The sequence below is a fragment of the Lagenorhynchus albirostris genome, chromosome 4, assembly GCF_949774975.1.
Source record: "Lagenorhynchus albirostris chromosome 4, mLagAlb1.1, whole genome shotgun sequence".
Lineage (NCBI taxonomy): Eukaryota > Metazoa > Chordata > Mammalia > Artiodactyla > Delphinidae > Lagenorhynchus > Lagenorhynchus albirostris.
This window is the reverse complement of record NC_083098.1, coordinates 78141318-78164829: the sequence shown is the minus strand read 5'-3', so window position 1 is coordinate 78164829 and position 23512 is coordinate 78141318. Positions and strand designations below refer to the sequence as shown.

At 35.8% G+C, this 23512-nt stretch overlaps 1 protein-coding gene across 1 annotated transcript in view; it reads left to right on the top strand.

Annotated features, from left to right (window-relative positions):
• ATP10D (ATPase phospholipid transporting 10D (putative)) overlaps positions 1–23512 on the top strand; it is a 120512-nt gene that overhangs the window by 41874 nt on the left and 55126 nt on the right. Inside the window, 7 exon segments of the mRNA XM_060148233.1 lie at positions 1465–1659; positions 12019–12223; positions 13360–13445; positions 19961–20067; positions 20358–20489; positions 20897–21024; positions 21145–21397. Coding sequence (XP_060004216.1) covers positions 1465–1659; positions 12019–12223; positions 13360–13445; positions 19961–20067; positions 20358–20489; positions 20897–21024; positions 21145–21397 — 1106 coding nt within the window.

Here is a 23512-nt window from a genome sequence, read left to right as displayed (position 1 = left end):
TAGCATAGAAGATTTGCTGGAGGCCTGGGAAGTAGTCCTCTGTGACTAATGCAATTAGAGGCAAATTGAAGGCAGGAGAAAACATCTAGGAAAATGCTGCATATATCCCGGAGAGTTGTAATGGAGACCTGAACTTAGAACAATGTGGGGATAAAAAGGAGGATAATCTATTACAGATACTATGGGTTAGATGTAGGGAATTAAGTGAAAGGAGTCAAAAGATGATGTGAACAAGTTGAGATGTGATGACCAGGAGGTTTAACAGAAAAAGGAATGACGGGTAAAAAGAAGATCAGCGAGAAGATTATTTTGTTTTTGTAGATGATGAGTTTGAGATGCTAATATCAGTATAGAGATTCTCAGCATTTATCATTCATTCCACGTACATTCATTCTCATTTTTCATTTTATATACATTCCATATACATTCATGGAACAGTGGATATGGTTAAAGTACATATGTGAATTTATTGAATTAATGGCTTTAACTGCTGTGGGTATTTCTGTCTATGGGAGCTTGCAATCTAGTGTCCTTGATGGAATTAGAACCTGGAATTTGAACAGAGTTCAGGGCCTAGCCCTATAGATTTGGATGTAGTTCACATGGAAATCATTGAAGCCACAGAAATAGCAAAAAGGGCTAAGAAAAAAATTTCAGGGTAAAAGGAATTAGAGGTGAGGAAGGAGGGGTATGTGTAGATTATTCTGAGAAGTTTGGTTATGGGAAAAGTATGTGACAAAAATTCAAGGAACCATGCAAGATTGAGATTTTGTTTCTTTCTTTTAAGGAAAGAGGCCGCCTGAATTTGCCTTAGGGTCCAGTGGGGAAATATTTGAATATGTAAAATAGAGGAATAGAGGAAGTTCCTTAAAAAATTGGTTCTGAGTAGCATAAAAGCAGAAATGGAAACATTGATCTTAGCGAAAAACAAACCCTCGGGCTTTTCTAATTATTGGGCTGGCCAGAAAAGTTTGTTGGGGTTTTTCCATAAGATGTTATGGAACTTTTTGGCTGACCCAGTATTTTGAGCCTTGTTTGAATCTTATGTTTGGACAATCAAATTAACTTCTGAAAGTTAGAGAGTTGGTTTTTGTTGTTGTTTTGTTTTTTGTTTTTACAACACATTAACTCTGAATTTCCTCTTAAGTTTTTTGAACTGAAAATAGTACTTCCTACTGTGCTTTATATTTATGTGTTATACAACTCAAGACTGTCACATTGCAATATTCACTATAATATATGTAATAAATATCTCACATTTATTAAAGTATGCTCAAGCCAGATGTCTGGGGGGGTAATAAATTGTTCATTCAGATTTGTTAGATTTTGCTAGTTCTCTCTGTTTTGTAGCATCCAAAATCAGCTGATAGAAACTTGTAGGAAACACCGTCAGGTCTTTTGCCTCTTTCGCTGCAGGCTTTTACATGATATGTTAATACCTCCTTGTGTGTGTTTGGGTTGCAGAGTCGCCAATTTATATTTCCTGTTTCTAGTTGTCCTGAACTGGGTGCCTTTGGTAGAAGCCTTTCAAAAGGAAATTACGATGCTGCCTCTGGTGGTTGTCCTTACAATTATTGCAATTAAAGATGGCTTGGAAGATTACCGAAAATACAAACTTGACAAACAGATCAACAACTTAGTAACTAAAGTTTACAGTAGGTAAGTGTAACAGGAGCTGTGCTGGGGAATACACAGGCATCATTTAGAAACATGCAGAATGTTACTTTTTCCCCCTTAGGTGTGACTAGGACACTTGGGGGGTGGGCGTGTTTTCAACTAATATTTATTCAAGTCCTACAGGGAATTAAATTCAGACATCATAGGAAAACAATGTGTAAGCCATTGTCACCCCAGGAATTGATAAAGCAAGAGCTTCTATAATTTAGGCGTAAGTGGAATTGAAAGGATTAAACTTCAAACCATAAGAAGGAAAGCAAGCAGTTAGTTTTTAATCCTAGATGTTACAATTTGGGATTAAGAGAGGATGGGATATGAAAAACATGAATGAATATGGAAAAACAACAGGGGATATGAAAACAGAGAAGATGAGCTTCCTGTGGAGGAAAGGAATTGTGAGGAATGGAGAAGTGTGTTCTTTTTTGTGCACAAAGCCAGCAGCCTATAAAACCCTTCCTGCTGTGGCAACAACAGAGGGCATTCGTAATAGGAGGTCTTTTCAGAAGCACATTTGCTCTGTTGGAGACTTGTATTTCCAGTATTTATGAAATAGAAAGCCAAGAATAAAGTCCATTAAGGTGAGTTTTGAACTCTGCTGTTTATGAATGACTACATTTATGAATGTTAAAATGCTAGTGTCCGGAGATAGTTATTTATCACGCTGGGATGTATTCCTTCAAGTCATGTGCATATTGTGGTAGGGGTAAACCCATGGGGGACGGTTTACAAAATTGGGATTGTGCTACATATATTTTATTCTAATTCTTTTAGCCTAATATTACACCATAAATATTTCCCATGTCTTTAACCTTCAAGAAAGTACTTTTAATAGCTGCATTGTCTATAATATGACTCTAAGGTAATTTAACATTTCCCATATTTATATAATTCTGAGAATGTATGTTTCAGTGAGTATTCTTATACAAAAGTGTTGAAGATCTATGATTATTTCAGCATTATAATTAGAAATGGAATTACTAGATCAAAGAGGAGGAATATATTTTAAAATTTATTTTACTGAAGTATAGTTGATTTACAATGTTAATTTCTGCTGTGCAGCAAAGTGATTCAGTTATATGTATACACATTCTTTTTTATATTCTTTTCCATGATGATTTATTACAGGATACTGAATATAGTTCCCTGTGCTACACAGTAGGACCTTATTGTCTATCCATTCTATATATAATAGTTTGCATCTGCTTATCTCAAACTCCCAATCCATCCTCCCCCACTGCCCTCCCCCTTGGCAACCACAAGTTTGTTCTCTATGTCTGTGAGTCTGTTTGTTTGATAGATAAGTTCATTTGTGTCATATTTTAGATTCCACATATAAGTGATATCATATAGTATTTGTCTCTTTCTGACTTACTTCGCTTAGTATGATTTCTAGTTGCATCCATGTTGCTGTAAATGGCATTATTTCATTCTTTTTTAATGACTGAATAGTATTCCTGTGTGTGTGTGTGTGTGTGTGTACTTTACCTTCTTTATCCATTCATCTGTCGATGGACACTTAAGGTTGCTTCCATGTCTTGACTATTGTAAATAGTGCTGCTGTGAACATTGGGATGCATGTATCTTTTCAAATTATGGTTTTTTTCTGGATATACACCCAGGAGTAGGATTGCTGGATCATATGGTAGCTCTATCTTTAGTTTTTTAAGGAACCTCCATACTGTTTTCCATAGTGGCTGCACCAATTTACATTCCCACCCACAGTGTAGGAGGGTTCCCTTTTCAAGAAAGAATATATTTAAGTGTCTTATTTGGGTGTCTTATTTGGGTGTCTTTTGTGAAAATAAATTACAGCGTTTATAATGTTAATTCTCTGGAATTCCCTTTCATGAGAAATGTATCTACTTCTTAAAAAGTCATCATTAGGAATAGATTTGTGAAATTCTGAATATGTTAACTGCTTTACAAGTAAGGGTTTGGTGTTACTTGTTTTCATTTCAGAGTTTGGAAAGCTTATGGAATATTCTGAGGATAGTGAGTGTGTTAACTTGGCCTGAGGGGAGTAACCAAGTAAAGGGGCAGTAATCAGAAATAAAAAGTTAGAGAGGGAATTTGAAGCCTACTGTTGGAGACACTCCAATGGCCAGGATACTGCTTAGACATTGAGTAAAAGAGTTTTCCAGAGAAACAGAATCGATAGGAATAAGATTTATTTTAAGGAATTGGCTCATGGGATTGTGGAGGCTAAGAGTCCCACTATCTTCCATCGGCAAGCTGGAGTCCCAGGAAGGCCAACAGTGTAGTTTGAAGGCCAGAGAGCCATGGTGTAGATTCCAGTCTGAGACTGAAGGCCTGAGAATCAGGAGTGTCGAGGGCGGATCAGTGTCCCAGCTCAGTCAGGCAGGCAGAGAGTGAATTCAACCTTCCTTCACCTTTTTGTTCTATTCAGGCCCTCAACGGATTGGATGATGCCCACGCACACTGGGGAGGGCCATCTGCTTTACTCAGTTCACCAATTCAAATGCTAATCTCTTCCAGAAACACTCACAGACACACCTAGAAATAATGTTGAACCAAATACCTGGGCATCCTGTGGCCCAGTGAAATTGACTCATAAAATTAACCATCACAGATATTTTCCTTTAGTGGTAGAGAATGCATTTTTTGAGTTAAGAAGTAACATGGTAAAGGTTGTGCTTTAGGAGGCTTGGTCCTCTCAGGTCATGGGAATGGCTTCTGTATAGATCTGCCTCTACTAATCAGTCCAGGGTACTATTGGGAGTAGATGCTAAGTACAGGAGGGGATTCATAGAAGAGATACTATGAAGAAGAACCCAGTGGAATTTGGTGAACTTTTGTGATTTTTTTTTTTCTGCTTTGGAGGATAAAAGTACCACTGATAGAAACAGGGAGCATTAAATTCATCTCAGGTAGAGTGAACTGTAAATGATAGTAAGACAGGCATCTAAGTGGAAATGCCCAGCGGGCAAATAGGGCACAAAAAGCTACAGAGAGAAATTTCAAAGTCATCAGTCCCTTTACGAGTTAGGAGTTTGACGTGAATCCTCAAGGGAGAAAATGTGAAGAGCTAAAAGACTGAGCTTTGAGCCCAAAGGGTAGGCACCTGTTTCAGCCTTTGGAAAGACTTCAGAGGCTCCATTGGACAGATGCTGTCACTATTCTGAGATCTCAGAGCATTTGGCATATTTCTTGGGTTGATTTCAGTGCTCTGATATAGACTCAACTTTCATAAGACACTAATTCTAAATTTGTCAGACTAGAGATTCTGTTCTATTCTAGTTTCCAAGTCAGAATAAATGATATCTAAGTTTAGAAGTTTAGTTTTATAATAAACAAGTATATTCTGAACAAATTTAAGTTCACTTGACTGACCAAGAGTTCAGCCAGATGACATAATTTTGTTGTTGTTGTTTTGGGAGGACAGTAACTCAAAGCCTTGTCCTGATGGTGGACATTTGTCTTCAGTGTTACATGAGCCAATGGTTAGGGAAGACTCCTCTGAAGAAGTGATATTTAAGCCAAAACCTGTAGGATTCTGAATTTTGTTCATTATTAGAATTCTTTTTTTTTTTTTTGGCGGTACATGAGCCTCTCACTGTTGTGGCCTCTCCCGTTGCGGAGCACAGGCTCCCGACATGCAGGCTCAGCGGCCATGGCTCACGGGTCCAGCCGCTCCGTGGCATGTGGGATCCTCCCGGACCGGGGCACGAACCCGTGTCCCCTGCATCGGCAGGCGGACTCTTAACCACTGCGCCACCAGGGAAGCCCCATTATTAGAATTCTTCAGTGGCTTTCCCCAAATTGATTTTAAAGACCTATTATAGAAAACAAAGTTACTTTTTTCTCTTTTGTAAGATGATGTGAACTGTACTTAAATAAGGAAAAATTAGTTCTTTTTTTTCTTATACTCATGTCTAATCTAAAGGGAACCAGAAAAATTGATGTATAGAAAAACTGAAAAAATAGTTCATGGTTTTTATTTTAAAGTCATAGAGCACTTTACTGAAACAGTGCTGTGAATCATTTGATGACATTTAAATGCTTATTATGTGCCAGGGATAGAGAGGTGAAATGTTCATATAGTCTCTGCCTTCAAAAAATAGCTGTAGGAAATAGGATTTTACAGTGATTATACGATGAACAAAATCCATATTTTGACCAATTTTAAGATTGCTCAGCTAATGCCAAATTTAGCAAATGGAAAGAATACTTACATGTATTTTTAAATACAAATTCTTGTACATAAATAATTGCTGATTTTTAGTGCTAGTTTAGAGTTGTTACTGTGTATTTGTTTGCTTTTTTAGCTTATTCTAAAAAGTTCTAATCCTGATTCCTTCACTTAGTAGCTGTGTAGCCTTGGGCAAATTATGTAACTCCAGTTATATTATTATAAACTCCAGTTCCCTTCATTATGAATAAAATAGTATAAAACAGTAAGCATAGTACCTAACCCTTTCAAGTGCTAAGTGAAGGTTAGCTATTATGATTATTGTAAGTTAATAATGACTATAAGCTAGAGTTTGTCACATGATCAAGTCATTTAATTAATATTTGAGAACTTGTTCAAACATTGTATGATTTTATAAATACTAAAATTCCCTAATGGGAAACCTGGTATAATTTTTTTCTCACGGGTCCCTTTAGACATAGTTTGGATCTGTCTTAGATGATCTGCATATAAACGTAAAGATGAGATGCAATTGTTTAAGGTCTAGTCCAAGATATCACTTTATGATTGCATTTCATAATAGAATTGGGTAGCTCTTTATGTCTTTTTATTATATTCTATGTAATTTGCTTTTGTTTGGTATAGAAGAAATAATGCTTACATTCTAACCCCTCGTCCCTTGTTCTTGGAACAAATTATAAGAATATAAAGAAATAAACGTGGGCTCTAAGACCATGTCTTGTTGATTTAAGTTAATGTACTAACTTAAATTCTTATTAAATACAAAGAAATTACTTTAGAGGACAAATTATTTCTCAGTAAAATTAAGTTGAAAGTATGCAGCTGTTAAATCTTGCAAGCTTCCGGAAGAAGCATATTAACATTTCTATGCAGATAATTTGGTTCTTATTTGTAATAATATGTGGTCTTTCACAAGGTGCTTAATTTTCTTTGGGAAAGTATCATAGGGAAATAACAAACGCTAGAATAGAAATTAAACATTTAAACCCTATTACACGACAATTACATTAGAATGAACTATTATCCAAAACCTGACTTAAGGTTGAACTATTATCCAAAACCTGCCTTTAAAATGGCAGCCGTTCGTAAGGTTTTAAGGTTTGCTTCAAGGATAATAGAAGTGTGCTGAAAATAAAACTATTAATCATCCAGCAAATTTAAGTGCCTACTGTGTTGTGGGCACTGAGAGATTTTAAACAAAAAAGGTTTAAACAAAAAACAGATAAACAAAAAACAAAAAACAGATAAACAAAAAACAGATAAAGGTTTAAACAAAAAACAGATAAAATGCCTGCCCTCCAGAAACTTATACTGTTTTCTGATCTTTAAAAATCACCATATTGTTGGTGTTAGGAGTTTAAAAATACTAGCTAATGTTAATATTTTAGAATTATCTCATAAATTCATAGAATTTCATGATTCTTGAAATGAGACTAAATATCAGTGGCTTTCTAAGATATTAACCTTATCGATGTGTGACATTTTCCAAAGCAGTGGTTCTTGAAATTCACTTTCTAATACACAATTAAACCATGTTTTGTTTGGTGGTCATTGGTAAGTTACTATAGCTGGGAGTAAAGTCTAGTATTTGAGAGATGGACTCTGGAGCTACCTGCCTTGTTTCAAATTCCAGGAATACTAGGAACTGTGTGACCTGGAGCTAGTGACTTAACCTGTCAAAGTTAGTTTTTCTCATTTCTAAGAGGTGGGGGAGTGGGGCATAGTGCATTCATCGTACCACCCACATAACACTGTTATAAAAATTAAATGAATTGATGAATATAAAGCATCCAGTAAATCTTAGCTGATCTTGTGTCCAATGATTATTCAGTATTTGCGTTTTATAAACTGTTTTTAGTGTTTTATTGGAAAAATACTAAAGAACATCAAAAAGAAAAACTCATTCATAATCCCACTCTTCCTCTCTTTCAATTTGTTAAAGTAGGAAGTGGAAGTCCACGTTTTCTGTCTTTCCACCTCTCTCCTTCCAACCTCCACCCCAGTGGAATCACTATTGATAGTCCAGTGTATTCTTCCCAACTTTCCCCAGTGATTGTGTATTGACATAAAAGCTGTGTGACATTGAATTCTTAAAGAAGCAAAATGGGTCTAGAAGTTTGCCTGAAGAATGGATTATAAGGGCTATATCCTGACCAGTGAGAGTAATTGCAGAAGCACAAATAACCAAGTGGATACAAGAAATTCTAGTTGTACATTTAGGCTGTGGGAGAAGGAGAAAGTTCTTTTACTACTTTTAATTCTATATCCGAGAAGGAAATATAACCTCATGTTGAGTCTACCACAATTAAAAATTCTCAAAGCTAGTTAAAATTGGCAATGAGCATTTGTCACTTAGCTTGTAGTTACAAACATCATGCTCTTCTCCCATGCCCTATGGCATTGTGCCTCCACTCTCACTCTGACTGATACACTGTCCCACCTTTCTTCACCTGACTCACTCTAGATCATCCTGCAAGGCTCACCTCCTCCAGAGCTAAATGTCCCAACTGTTTGCTCCCATAATAACCTGTGCATACCTCTTATAAAATTGCTGTTTGTGTCACTTTTTCAAATTTTGACCATAACTTTCATAGGGAGATCACCATATCTTAATCACTTTTGTATTCTTAGCACCTGACATGGTAACTCACATAAATTAAGATTAGTATGTGTTTAATTGACCTGAACTAGCTACCTATTGGGAAAATTAGCTACTTTAAAAGTATCCTAGTATGTACTCCAAATGGGGAAAAGTTAATTTAATTGTAAAATTGACCTCATTTGAATTTTGTTCCAATGTAGAGTAAATAAACTTGTCCCTTAGAGGAATTCTATTTCTTCTGTTTGAAAGAAAAATAAAATCCTTAACCCTAATATCAAATCTGTCTTCTCTCCCTACTTTTACAAATTCTCAGCAAATTTTCTTATAGCTTTCTTCATAGAAAACGTAGAGGTCATTAAGCATGAATTAGGTACTTCAGTTCTTTCTTACATCATCTACATCTTCACCTAGTTTCTTCTGACTTTACATGAAAAGGTGACTCCCTGCCTTGTAAGAGTAATTCTTTCATCTGCATTCTTAATTCCATTCCTTGTTACTTCTCCATTGCCTCAAACAGCACCCTCCAACGCTGTCCTCTCTTCTACCTTGCCTTCTCCACGGGCTTCTTCCCTGCATGCTACGTGCATGCCCAGTTCTTTCATCCTTACTGTCCTTTGCCTTACCTTCCCTTGCAGTGGCTGCTTTCACCCTTTATTCCTTTCAGGGCTAAACTTCATGAAATATTCTACTTCTTCAACTTCCAATTATGCCTTAATTCACTGGAGGTCTCACTTTCGTCTTCACTCTCCAATCAACAGTTTCATGCTATCAACTTGATAGCAGACATTCTAATAACCACATATCACAGGCATGACCCCTTTGTGGCTTTTGTTACTATGATGGCTCCCTTTTTGAAATGTCCTTCTTTTTTGATTTCTCCGACATTTCCTCTTGGGTCGTTACCTTGTGTCAGCTGCCCTTTATGTACCTAGGACTTGCAAGTTTGTATTTCTACTCATGAACTTCTGATCAAAACCATCAAAATGCTGGACCTCTTCAATTTTATATCTCACTTCAAATAAAAACTTTCCAAACCAAATTTATTATCTTTACCATGATGCAATCAGTTGCTTCTAAAATCTGGGACATGGTGAAAGGCCCCACTCACCATATAAGTTAGATACCATAGTGTCACCCTTGATAACTTTGCATGTAATAAGTCAGAATACTTGTCTCTGGTAACCAAATATGTCTTGACTTAATCTCCTTTCATCCATCCTTTTTGCTGCCTTAATTCTAACCATCTTTATCCCTCCCCTGAATTATTTCAATAACTTTCCATTGGTTCCTTGCCATTCCTATTTCTAACCAGCCTGCCACCCAACAATTCATCCATTACTCTGTAGCAGGAGTTAGCAGGTAGAAATAGAATCATATCCTTCTGTGAACCTTCAGTGAATATCCATTTTCTATGGAATGAAATCCCTACTCCTAGGAATGGCAGTAAGACTGAACCTTCAAAATATGACTCCTGGGTTCCTTAAAAAACTACAAATAGAACTACCATACAACCCAGCAATCCCACTACTGGGCATATACCCTGAGAAAACCATAATTCAAAGAGTCATGTACCACAATGTTCATTGCAGCTCTATTTACAATAGCCAGGACATGGAAGCAACCTAAGTGTCCATTGACAGATGAATGGATAAAGTAGATGTGGCACATATATACAATGGACTATTACTCAACCATAAAAAGAAACGAAATTGAGTTATTTGTAGTGAGGTGGATGGACCTAGAGTCTGTCATAAAGAGTGAAGTAAGTCAGAGAAAAACAAATACCGTATGCTAACACATATATGTGTTATGTTATACCGTATATGTTATACCGTATGCTAACACATATGGAATCTAAAAAAAAAATGTTATGAAGAACCTAGGGGCAGGACAGGAATGAAGACACAGAATAGACTTGAGGACACAGGGAGGGGGAAGGGTAAGCTGGGACGAAGTGAGAGAGTGGCATGGACATATATACGCTACCAAATGTAAAATAGCTAGTGGGAAGCAGCTGCATAGCACAGGGGGACCAGCTCGGTGCTTTGTGACCACCTGGAGGGGTGGGATAGGGAGGGTGGGAGGCAGATGCAAGAGGGAGGAGATATGGGGATATATATATATATATAGCTGATTCACTTTGTTATAAAACAGAAACTAACACACCATTGTAAAGCAATTATACTCCAATAAAGATGTTAAAAAAAAATATATATATATATATATGACTCCTGCCTACCTTTTTTGTCTTCTCTCTGTTACTTCCCACCATGGAAGAGTAAACGTGTATACTAGAAAAAAATTGTTAAAACCGTTGATTTACCTTTCTTGATAAACTAACAAACTCTTTAGGTAAATAAGGAATTCTTTTAGTTGGATTCAACCTGGTGCATAAGATATTTTGGGAGAATATGTCCTGAAAATGTTCTTCTTAAGTAGCCCTTTGAGCTAAGTATTTCTTGAAATAAGCAATGTAATTCTGTATAGCAGAACTTATACAAGTATTGGCTTAAGGTAGCATTTCTATTTAATATGATGCATTCATTTTTAATATATAGGTCATATACCTTAGAATATAACTATCTCCCAGGCTTCTTCAACAATGAATTTGAATATTGAGCTCCAAAAATGTAATAGAAAATAAATCTTTACTTATAAGTGCATTTTTATGACAAATACTAGTTCTTTGCAGATATTTGGGAGGTGATAGGGGGATGAGACAGACCTTCCTAACATTTGTTGGCAGTATTGTGTGTGAAATGCTGCTTAACTAGTTATATAATAGTCTATGCCTCAAATGTCCTAATTCTTCTCTAAGGACAGTGCTTTGTGGAACTTAATTCATGCCACTGGTATGAAAAGGCATGAGAAGTTTGGCAAAAACATTAACATAAATCAGGGCATTTATGGCAAGTCAACCTCAGTTCATGTGCCTTTCCTGTAAAAAGAATTGAATATATAGATTGGGAAAACTACACTTTTGAAAAGAGTTAAAATTTGGCATTCTCCTTTCTAGGGATCCACTGCAGCCAACACAGGACTACTTTAACCAGTATTTCAATTAAATGATAATTAGGGGTGTTAACCTGGTGGTATAATGATATTTAAAGTGTTGTGTCTGGGTAGTTATTTCATTTCTTTTGGGTTTTCTTTAATTTCTCTATCCTATCTGCCAGATAGGAAGCTCTCTTGAGAGCAAATAATGTGTCTTGGGTACTTTTAGATCCTTGATTCCTGACTACAGGATAGCACGCAGGAATTGCTTCCTATATGAATAAACCCATCCAATGTTAATTTTAATTTTATTCAAGAACTACCCAAACAGCGTAGTGGTTCAAAATCTCACAGGAAAAGAGAATTGATGTTTTGGCAGCTTAGTAACTAAATTTTCAGGTGAAGCAAGTTGCGGAATTTAAGTGTTACCAATTCTCTGGCTTCCCCTTTTAGCATTTAACAGATTAAAATTCACCCTAACACTTTAAATTATATACTAAAATTAAAAAAAAAACTATTATGTGTGTTTTTGGCTTGAGATTCTTTTTAAACTTTTTTTTTTTTTCTATTTTAGGAAAGAGAAAAAATATATCGACAGATGCTGGAAAGATGTTACTGTTGGGGACTTTATTCGCCTTTCCTGTAACGAGGTTATTCCTGCAGATATGGTTTTACTCTTTTCCACTGATCCAGATGGAATCTGTCACATTGAGACTTCCGGTCTTGATGGAGAGAGTAATTTAAAACAGAGGCAGGTGGTTCGGGGATACACAGAGCAGGTAAATGATGTGTTCTCCATTGGTGACATAAACGTTTTCTTTTCAGAAGATGTCTGAGATCATTTTCACATGTACAGATAAAGAGACTTTTTAAACTCATTTTTACCTTTACAAAATGGAATTCTAGAGAGCTTAATCCAGTTCCAGATATCAGTAGAGGTGTGCTATATTTTATAGATAATAGGATTTAATGACTTCGGAGTTCAGACGTTTCAGTCTGACGATCATATATTTCTGGGAATTCAATTTAAGAAACCCAACAAATTTTGCAATTTGGAAAATTCTTTTGCAATAGAAACAATCAACTTCTAACTTATTTTTCTTAAACTTAGATTTTTATATGTTATGTCTGATTGAAGCTGGAGATATCAATCGGTCATTGTTCCTAAAATCTGTAATTACTTATATACCAAGGCCTTTTAAGAAATTTGTAACTTTTCATGTCACAGAGCTCTGACCCTTCACCATGCTGTGGTGAGGTAAACAAGACCTTTGAAGTTATATTAACACGAGTTTGAATGAATCCCAGCTCACTGTTTAATTACTGTGTTACTTAACCATTTTATGCCTCAGTTTCTTTATCTTAAAATGGAAATGATGATATTTGATCTATTAGAGAATTTTGTGACATATTGATATTTAGCATATTTTAATTTTTTAAATAAAGTTTACTGAGATCAAATGCATACGTGCTCAGAGTACTCATATGTATACATATATGTGTGTATATATGTATAAATACACACGTGATCTCAGAAGCTACATATATGGTTAAAGAACAACAACAAAAGTATTTTCAGCTTTTCAGTGTCTTCCGGATAAGAGTGTGCCCTGTAGGAGGAGAAGCTCTCTCCTGCAGGGAGTCCTGCATGGATTCCAGTATATGATTCAGACATTCCCATCACCTGAAGATATTTATTGATACTCTGGGACCATTCTGATCTCATTTATTCATTTATAATTATGCCTATACTTTCCTTCATTTGGGCAACTTGTGACAAATTTTGTGACAAGCATGGCTTCGTTTTATCTTAACAATTGGTGAAAGGATAAACACTTAAATCTCAAGATTTAACCTTGAATTTTTGTTTGGTGATTTTAAAAAATAAATAAATAAATAAATAAATATTTTTTAGGACTCTGAAGTTGATCCTGAGAAATTCTCCAGTAGGATAGAATGTGAAAGTCCCAACAATGACCTCAGCAGATTCCGAGGCTTCCTGTGAGTGATACATGACTTACCTTTGTGGGTGTGAGTGGAATTGTATGTTGCAATTATGCTTAACTCAAAAAAACTTTTGTGTACTTATACCAAGTTAAATCACTAAAGGCTGTCAGTTAAGCCACCTATAAATTTGGCTTATTTTAATTATTTGATATTTACCTATGTATATTTTTAAAACAAAAAAACCTTGTTCTTAAAATAATCCTAGACTCTCTTTCAGTGGTATGTGAATGACTTAACATGAGCTCCATGTTAAGCCCAAGACATGTTAGTTATTGGGAAGGAAGTGTTTGGACAGACAGGGCAGCTTAAGTGACATGATAGGCTGATGGTGTCCTCCTATCCTATTAGAATTAGAGTAGGTGGACAATTCAGTTGGTAAAGTTAGCCAATGATTTTGAAACACATCTAAGAAAAAGTATGGGAATCCACAACAGTGTTCATTCTGGAGGCTTCCTGTGGCATCTACATCCCTTTCCAAGGGCATCTAGAATTTAGGGTCTTATCTGATTCAGGCTGGCTTGTGCCACTTAAGTGCTTTATTTTTTGAGCCAAGTTACTTTTTTTATCCTTCCTTATTTTTAAGAGGAGTTAGTTAGACCTACTTCATAGTGGTGATCTTGTGAGGAAATGGCAGAGAAGAAAAAAGTTCCTAAATCATTTTTTGATACCATTACCCTGATACCAAAAGAATACAGAGACATTTAAGGGAAGATTAATATCCCTCATGAACATAGATGCAAAAAAATTTACACAAATTATAGCAAATCAAACCCAACAATATATAAAAAGGTTAATACATTAATGACTCAGTAGGTCTTATACCAGAAATGCAAGATTGGCTTAACATTAGAAGATCAAACAATGTAATTCACCGTATTAACAAACGATAATTAACAAGTAAAAAAGAAAAACCAGGTGACCATCTCATGGATATAGAAAAAGCATTTGACAAAATGTAACTTCCGCTTTTGCAAACTGGAAATAGAAGGGAACTTTCTCAACCTGATGAAAGGCATCTATAAAAACCATACAGCTAGGATCAGACTTAATAGTGAAAGACTAAGTAAGCATTTTTCCCCTAAGATCAGGAACAAGACATGGATATTGTCTCTCACCACTTTTATTCAAGATTGTACTGGAGAGCCTAGCTAATGTAAAGAAAATGAAATAAAAGCATCAAGTAATAAAGAAGTAAAACTGTCTTTTATTCATAGATGGTGTGATGGTCTTTGTAGAAAACCTGATGAAATCTACAAAAAAAGCTACTAGAATTAATAACTGAGTTTAGCAATGTTGTAGGAAACAAGATCAATATACAAAAATTAATTGTATTTCTGTATACTAGCAATGAACAGTCAGATACGGAAACTTTAAAAATCAATTTATAATAGCATCAGAAAAATTGAAATACTTAAGAATAAATCTGACAAAAGATATGAAAGACCTGCATACTGAAAATCACTGAACACTGTTGGGTTAAACTAAAGATGTAACTAAATGGAGAGACATACGTTGTTCATGCGTTGAAAGACTCAATATTGTTAGGACATCAATTTTTTTCCCAAATTGATCTGTAGATTCAGTGTAATCCCAATTGAAATCCCAGCAACGTTTTACTTTTTATTTTTATTTTTTTTAGAAATTGGCAAGTTTATTCTAAAAATTTATGTGGAGATAGAAAGAACCATTTAACTAAAACAACTTTGAAAAAGAACAGATTTGGAGGGCTAATACCACCAGATTTTGTTTTTGGCATATAGATCAATAGGTCAGTGGAAGAGGTTAGAGTCCAGAAATTGATCCAGGCATTAATGGGCAACTGGATTTTGACAAAGATGCAAAGGCAGTTTAGTGGAGAAAGGTTAGTTGTTTCAACAAATGATGCTGCAACAATTACACATCTATACTTTAAAACAACACTTCAACTTAGACCTCTTGCCACTTAAAAAGATTAACTAAAACTGGATCCTGTACTTACTTAAATGTAAACGTGAAATTATAAAATTCCTAAGAGAAAACATAGGGGAAATCTTTGGTATCTTGTGTTAGCCAAAGATTTCTTAGATATAACACCAAAAGCACAATCCATAAAAGGACAAAAATAATTAAATAAAAGAACTTCATCAAAATTAGAAACTTATTCTCTTCAAATGACACTACTAAGCAAATGAAAGCATACCTTCAAATGACACTGCTAAGCAAATGAAAACGGAAGTCACAGACTGGAAGAAAATATTTGCAATGCATGTTTCTCATATAGGACTTGTATTCAGAATAGAGAAAGACATCTCAAAACTCAGTAATAAGTAAACAATACAGTTTTTTAAATGATCAAAAAAATTGAACAGACACTCCATCAAAGAAGATACATGGATGACAAATATCTGTGTGAAAAGATGCAAATTAAAACCACAGAGCTACAACTGCTAAATTAAAAAAACTGACTATACCAACTTTTCACAAGGATGTAGAGAAACTGGAACTCTCATGTACTGCTGGTAGGAGTGGAAATGGCTACAGCCACTTTAGCAAATAGTTTGGAAACTTCCTAAAAAGTTAAATTCACACCTACCGTGTGATCTGGTTTTTCCACTCCTAAGAAGTTACCCAAGAGAAAACATTTATCCAACATATATCCATATACCCAAGAGAAAACATTTATCTATATACTAACCTGTACACAAACATTCAAAACAGCTTTATTGGTAATAGCCCCAATTAGAAACAACCCAAATGTCCATCAACAGGTAAATAGGTAAAACAAATGGTATATCCATACAATGAATGCTACTCTGCAGCAAAAAGAATTCACTGGTGGTACATGGAACAACATGGATGCATCTCAAAATAATGTTGAGTGAAAGAAGCCAGACAAAAAAGAATATATACTATATGATTTGATTTATATAGTCTCTCAAAAAAGAAAGCTAATTTATAGTGATAGAAAGCAGATTAGTGGGTGCCTGGGAGGGGGAAGGTAGGAAGGAAAGATTGCAGAAAGACATAAGGAAACTTTGGGGAATAATGGATATGTTCATTTTCCTGATTGTAGCGATGGTTTCACAGGGGAAACGTCAAAACATCAAGTTTTACACTTTAAATATGTACAGTATATGTATTACGATTTTTATTAGTTATTCCTCAGTCAAGTTGTTTAAAATGTTAGAGTCATCATGGAAGGAAGTTTAGAACATCGTGGTAGCATCTTTAAGTAGCACCTGATACAGACGGGTGTTTGGGCAGGCACAGGAAGCTATGCAATGGGAAAAGGGAATAGGCTTGGTCCAGGTAAAGAGGTAATGCTAGAATTAAATCATCAAGAATGAGAAGATACCAGGCAGGCAACTAAATGCAAAGAAAGGCTGACATTCTAGGTTAAGGGAGCAGCAACACAGGTAATGGTGTAGGGGCCTGAGACCACAGTGCATTTGTGGAGTCATAAGTGGTTTAAGTGTGTTTGGAGGGTAGGTGAGCAATATAATAGATCATAAAGAGGCGAGATGATAAAGGGACGTTAGCAGATATTCCTGTCATCAGAAACGTGCTCATAAGCCATCTCTTAGGATGAGTCATTTTCTAGTATTATTTTCTCCAGCTGCTGACTATTTACAGAATTTCCTCTTGTAAATGTCAGATTTAAGGGCTGACATTTTTTGACCTGGACCTCAGGTGCTGAGGTTTGTACAGCCTCTTACTGGGAACGCTGACCCCCCCCGACAAGGTCAGTCTTGCTCCTGGCACATTTCTAGACAGGAGAGAATAGGAACTTTAGTCTATCACTGTGTGGTTTGGAATATAGAACTCTGCATAGAATCTGACTCAGAGCCTGTATATTTAGTAGAGTCAGCCCAGGACGATACAGTAATTTTTTGTGAAATTGTTTTTATCTGCTAAACTAGCTCCTTATCCTCTTCCTGCTGTGTGGCCTATTTCCTAAAATCAACAAAAATTGAGATGTTCAAGCTCACTCTCTGTATGAATGATGGCTTCTCTGGTCTTCTTACTCTCAGGTAGCACTGACTTCTTCCCTATTTGTGCCCACATTGTACGCTGAATATCAGATTTCTATAATCACACCTATAATATTTTTATTACTTACATATTTCTGTATCAGTCACTTCCTGTTAGACCACAGGAGGCAAGACTGTGTAAGTTTGTTTTTCTATCCTCAGCATCTGGGTGGGTATGCTGGGCGCATGGTAGATGTTACATAGGCTCTTGAATGGATGAGAGCTCCATGTGGACAGTCAGTGTCTCACATGGAATCTGAAAGTCCCACGCTATAAGTGCCAAATACACACCCATCAAGTGCAGGACATGTTTAGAGTTTGGAGCAGGTGCAACCAAGATAGAAGTTGGGCTTTGATGTAATGATGGTAACCTAGAGTGATGTAATGGTGAAAAATAAGGGTCCCAGGGGAAAAAATCTTAATACACTAAGGAACTTTGGAACTGGTTCTTTTGTATATTATAAGGATCACTTATTTGTATTAAGTGTATCTTAATACACTAAGGAACTTTGGAACTGGTTCTTTTGTATATTCTTTTGTATATTATATCTGTTCTGTAAAGGTTCTAGGGATAACAACTGCTATATTCATAAGGAACCAAATCAAGACTGGGATGCGTGCCTGGGAATGCTACATAGGAATGGGAATGTTGGGATTTAATTTCCTCATCTGTAAATCTAGAAAACAGAATTAGGTTAAACCCAAGGACACTGCTAGTTCTGACCATGACCCTATGGTTTGCTCTTTGTGCATAAACCCATATAAATGAAGGAATGTAAGCACACACCTCTTAGAGTGTTTTACAAATTAGAGGAGTGAAATGACAAATCTATTTTCCTCCTTTGTGGTAGGAAACCTTTTTTGAAGAGCTTTTCTTTTCCTTGTAATCCAGATAGCATGGGTAGCAGATACAATGACAATCTTCCTATACTTAATAAAGAAGAAACGACTTATAGACTGAAGTGTATTGCTTAAAAAACAAACTAACTTTAATGCTGAAATTAAGAATGCATTTTCACAAAATAGGTGAAATACGTTGCATTTTGCTTATTTTTAAAAATTTTCCAATGAGTTTGCTCTGTATTTTTGCCACTATAGTAATTTCATCAAGTAATTACTTTGATAATTTTAAAACTGTTTTACAGAAGATTTCAAACATGCAAAATTAGGAAGAAAAGTGTAATGAACACCCATGAGCCCTCACCCAGTTTTAACTATTTCATAATTTTGCCAACTTTGTTTCAAATAGCCTTCCACTTCCTTCCCTGCACCTACATCACATCATTTCAATGTCAATACTTCACTATGAATATACAGCAGAAAAAAACTTAAAAAAAAAATACCCATAACATCATTATCACATTTAACTAAATTCAGAACAATTTCTTGACAGCATCTAATACCTAATCTTTGTTCAAATTTCTCCAATTATCTCAAAAAAATTTTTAGAGTCAGTATATTCTAACCAGGATCAGAACAAAGGTCTATACAATGCATTTGGTTGATATGTCTCTAAATTTCCCCTCCGAAGAAATGGGGTCATTTAGCTTGTAGAATTTACCACATTCTAGATTGAGCTGATTGCGTCCTTCCTGAGGGTGGAGTCCCTCTACCACTCCTTTTGCTCTCCGCTCCTCATTCTACTCATTTGTTGAATAGACCAGGTCGTTTTGCCCATAGAGCTTACCACTGCAGATTTGGTAGCTTTGGCCGACTGCATCTTTGCATTGGTGGTTAACATGTTTCTCTGGCCTTATTTCCTGAAAACTGTCCAGAGGCACTTTCAGAATCTGGTGAAAGAAATTCTCTCCCTAGAAAATGACAAATGTATATAGACACACACAGGGGAATATTGCATACAGTTTCAAAGGTTTCACAGTTCCCCTGATGCCACAGACCCCTGTTTGATTTGCCCTCTTAGAGCCTTGATTAGGTTCCGAGGGAGATGAGCAATTTCTGTCCTCGAACTTCTGGAGGCTGGAGGCCAGTGATGTCCCCTTGTTCCGTTGGTAGTTACGTTAAGATTGGTGTTGTCAGCCTTATCCTTTCATTATAAAGTTCCCCACCAGCCTTCCACCTAATGATTTTAGCCACTGGCTATCATTGCCTAAGAGTAATCCTTGATTTCCCCAGGGTCAAAAATGGTAATTTTCTAATTCCATCAAGAACTTTTCCCTCATCAGCTATTAAGTTACCCCCAAATACAGTTTCTACTAGAGGAAATAGTTTCCTTATTTGGAATATTTTCTTATTTTTGTAGCATCAATACTAGAAGTTGACAATGAATGGTAGAAATCAGTGTTAGAAACCTGTTGTGTCTTTTTTCCCCAGCCAAAGTGGGTAACTGAAATAACAAAAGCAAATGCATCAGAGATTTGCATCTTTTCCTGTGAACTGCCTAACTTCATACTGTAATCAAGAATATTCAAAAATCATTTTTATTTTTACATGCCCATTTTTGCTGTTTAAAAATAAACTTATATGCTGTCTTTCTTATAGAGAACACTCCAACAAAGAACGTGTGGGTCTCAGTAAAGAGAATTTATTACTTAGAGGATGCACCATTAGAAACACAGAGGCTGTCATGGGCATTGTGGTTTATGCAGGTTGGTTATACTTCTGACTTTTCACCATCATCTCCTCTGTGCTTTTCTGCAAGTTAACATTTTCCATTTACTCAAAATGTAATCTCTAGAAGCAGAAAGGAAATTTTGCCTTGATAACCTTAATCATTGGTCTCTGTTTTTCTAAAGAGATCACAAAAAGAAGCTAAATTAACAAAGTATATTGCATAACTACTTTTCATTAAATTGTCTGCCAGCGAGATATAAAAATATGATATTTGTTACCTGGCTTTAGTTTGCACATTTTCTCACATACTGTGTTACCCATGTAGGCCATGAAACCAAAGCAATGCTGAACAACAGCGGACCAAGGTATAAACGCAGCAACTTAGAAAGAAGAACAAATACAGATGTCCTCTGCTGTGTCCTATTGTTGGTTATAATGTGTTTAACTGGTGCATTGGGTAGGTAGAATTTGATTATTTGCTGACATCTTTTCAGCAAGATATTTATTTAAAAGTATTTTCAAAATGAAATTTATGAAAAAGTTTGACTTTTGTGAGGGAGGTTTTATTTGCCAATAATTGCTTTCTTCACATCTTTGTCTCTCTCATTCTCTAACCTGAAAAGCATTAATATTGATTATATCCAGTTACACATGGCCACGGTACTAGAGCGACCTGGGAAGAGATGTAAGGAGTGAGAGAGACAGAGACAGGAAAATGTGTACCGTTTGAATTTGAATTTGTTTCTTAAACGGTTGGTGTTCAACCAAAACCAATACTCTTATCTCTCTCTCTTTAGGAATAAAGTTCTATATTTGCATAATATATACATAGCATCCTTTTGATGTCTGTACATTTTTTGAAAGGTCATGGAATCTGGTTGAGCAGATATGAAAACATACCCTTTTTTAACATCCCTGAGCCTGATGGACATGTCATATCACCAGTGTTGGGAGGATTCTATATGTTTTGGACCATGATCATTTTGTTACAGGTAATTTCTATTGTACTCGTCATAGAATATTAAGATCTTTGCTACTTATCCAGCACTATTTGGTTTTTCATCCCTTCTTTTCCACCTTTAACATTTTTAAAATTGTTTTGCTCTTCTTAGGTTTTGATTCCCATTTCTCTCTATGTTTCCATTGAAATTGTGAAGCTTGGACAAATATATTTTATTCAAAGCGATGTGGATTTCTACAATGAGAAAATGGATTCTACCGTTCAGTGCCGAGCCCTGAACATCACAGAGGATCTTGGACAGATTCAGTACCTCTTTTCTGATAAAACAGGGACCCTGACTGAGAATAAGATGGTTTTTCGAAGATGTAGTGTGGCAGGCTTTGATTACTGCCATGAAGAAAATGGTGAGTGTTGGGTTTCTATGAAAACCAGCCTTAAGATTGGTCGTTTTTGCACCCACTTAATGACTTGGTAATTCTGGCACAGAAGTGCTGTACTCAATCATTAACTCCTCTAAATGCGCATTGTTTCATTGTTGTCCCTTTAAAAGTTAGGTCAGAAGTTAGTAGGTCAGGAGTTGGTGGGTCAAAGTCAAAGATTCTACTTCCATGGTTTCTTTTCTTTCCTTTTTTTTTTTTTTTGCCATGGTTTCTCTGAAAGGAAAGTAAATTACCAGTAGTCGTAGAAGGTTGGGGGTTGGATTTGGTGACAATGATATTGCATTATAGATATTTTTGAGAATCTAATGAAACTATGGACCATCTCCCTGAAAAATATTTTGAAAATAATTCCAAAGGGACAACAGTTTCCCCAGACCCCATCATTCAGCCCATAGGTATTCATTGGTCGTTGGCTGAGAATACCTAGTTTAAGAAGAAATAAGATGAACTGAACTTCTGAGGCTAAGGAAGTAAATATATAAATTGTAAGTTTCCTTTAAAGAATTGATCTTCATTAATTTTGTTATTTATAAGAGTAAGTGTACTCCTATGAAAGTAATTATGAGAAATGTCCAAAACAAATTAACCTAGAAGTTAACCACCATTAATCATTTGGTGAATATATAACCATCCATTTCTTTATGCATATTCCTGTATATGTGAAAATATATATTTGCACATTTCCCCTTTTATAAGTTATAATATGTTGCAATAATGCTTTGCAGTTTGCTTTTTTATTCCTCATTATCTCGTGGACCTTTTTCCAAGTCAGTTCATGACTTAACGTTAAGTACATGGTATTGCATTATATGTGGTCAAACTTAGTTTGCTTTTATAACAGTACTTGCAATTAACATTCCTTATTCATTCAACAGATATTTTGTGAGCTCCTAATATGTGGCATGAGTCCCTGATCTCATGTAGCTTAGCGTTTAAGGCAAGAGACAGACAAGATTAAAAATTATGATATACAAAATAAAATTCATCATGCAATATGCATTTCTCTACATACATATTTGTGCAATTATTTTTATAAGATACATGTCTAGCAACTGGATCCAGAGGTTTGCACATATAAAATTTTTATAGATCCTACAAAATTTATCTATAAAATACCGTGCTAATTAATGTTCTCACAACCCAGAAAAATAACACCTATTTTTCACACCCAGCCATAATGGGATGAACTTATTCTTTTTAATTTGTGAGTTTTGTAGTCATAGTTAGCACTTCATTGTCTTAATTTTTCTTTGATTAGTAATGAGATGTTTAACTGTTTAACTTTTTATATGTTTCTGGCCATTTGAATATCCTTGGTAGAGTGATCATGTCTTCCTATTTAACAAATGAGTTTTTCTTAGTCTTAGTAATCTGTAGAAGGGTTTTATCTATTAAGGCAGGGCTGGTGTTCAGCTTGTATGCCCCAGTCTAGGTTGTCTGTGGCCCATGTCTGTTTTCGTTTGTGCACTTGTATTGAACCAGTTAAATAATTTGAGTATCAACCTTGATATTATCCTTTTCTTCTGTAGGTGGCAAATATTAATACTTTCTTGGTTCATCTGTATTAGTTTTCTATTGCCACATAACAAATTACTACAAATTTGATAACAAATTACTACAAATATGATGGCTTCAAATAACACAAACTTACTGTCTCACAGCTTCTGTGGGTCAGGAGTCTGGGTGCACGTAGCTACGTCCTCTCTGAGTCTCTCACCTGGCTGAAATACAGGTTTTGGCTGGAGCTATGATCTTATCTGCGACCCAGGGTCCTCGTTTTGGTTTCCTGGTTTTAGAGTTGTCAGTGTCTTGAGGTTGTAGGACTAAGGCCCCTGCTTCCTTGCTGGCTGTCAGCTTAGAGCCATTCTTAGCTCATAGAGGTGGCCTACCATCCCTTTGCCATGTGGCCTCTCCACAGCATGGCAGTTCACTTCTTCAAGGCTACCAGCCGAACCTCTAGCTTTGAGTCTCTGACTTCAGGTAAGTTGTGGCACCTCTTTTTACCTGATGAGGTCAAGCTACCTAGGATAGGCTTCTTTTATATTAACTCAGATTCAACTGGCTAGACACTTGATTATA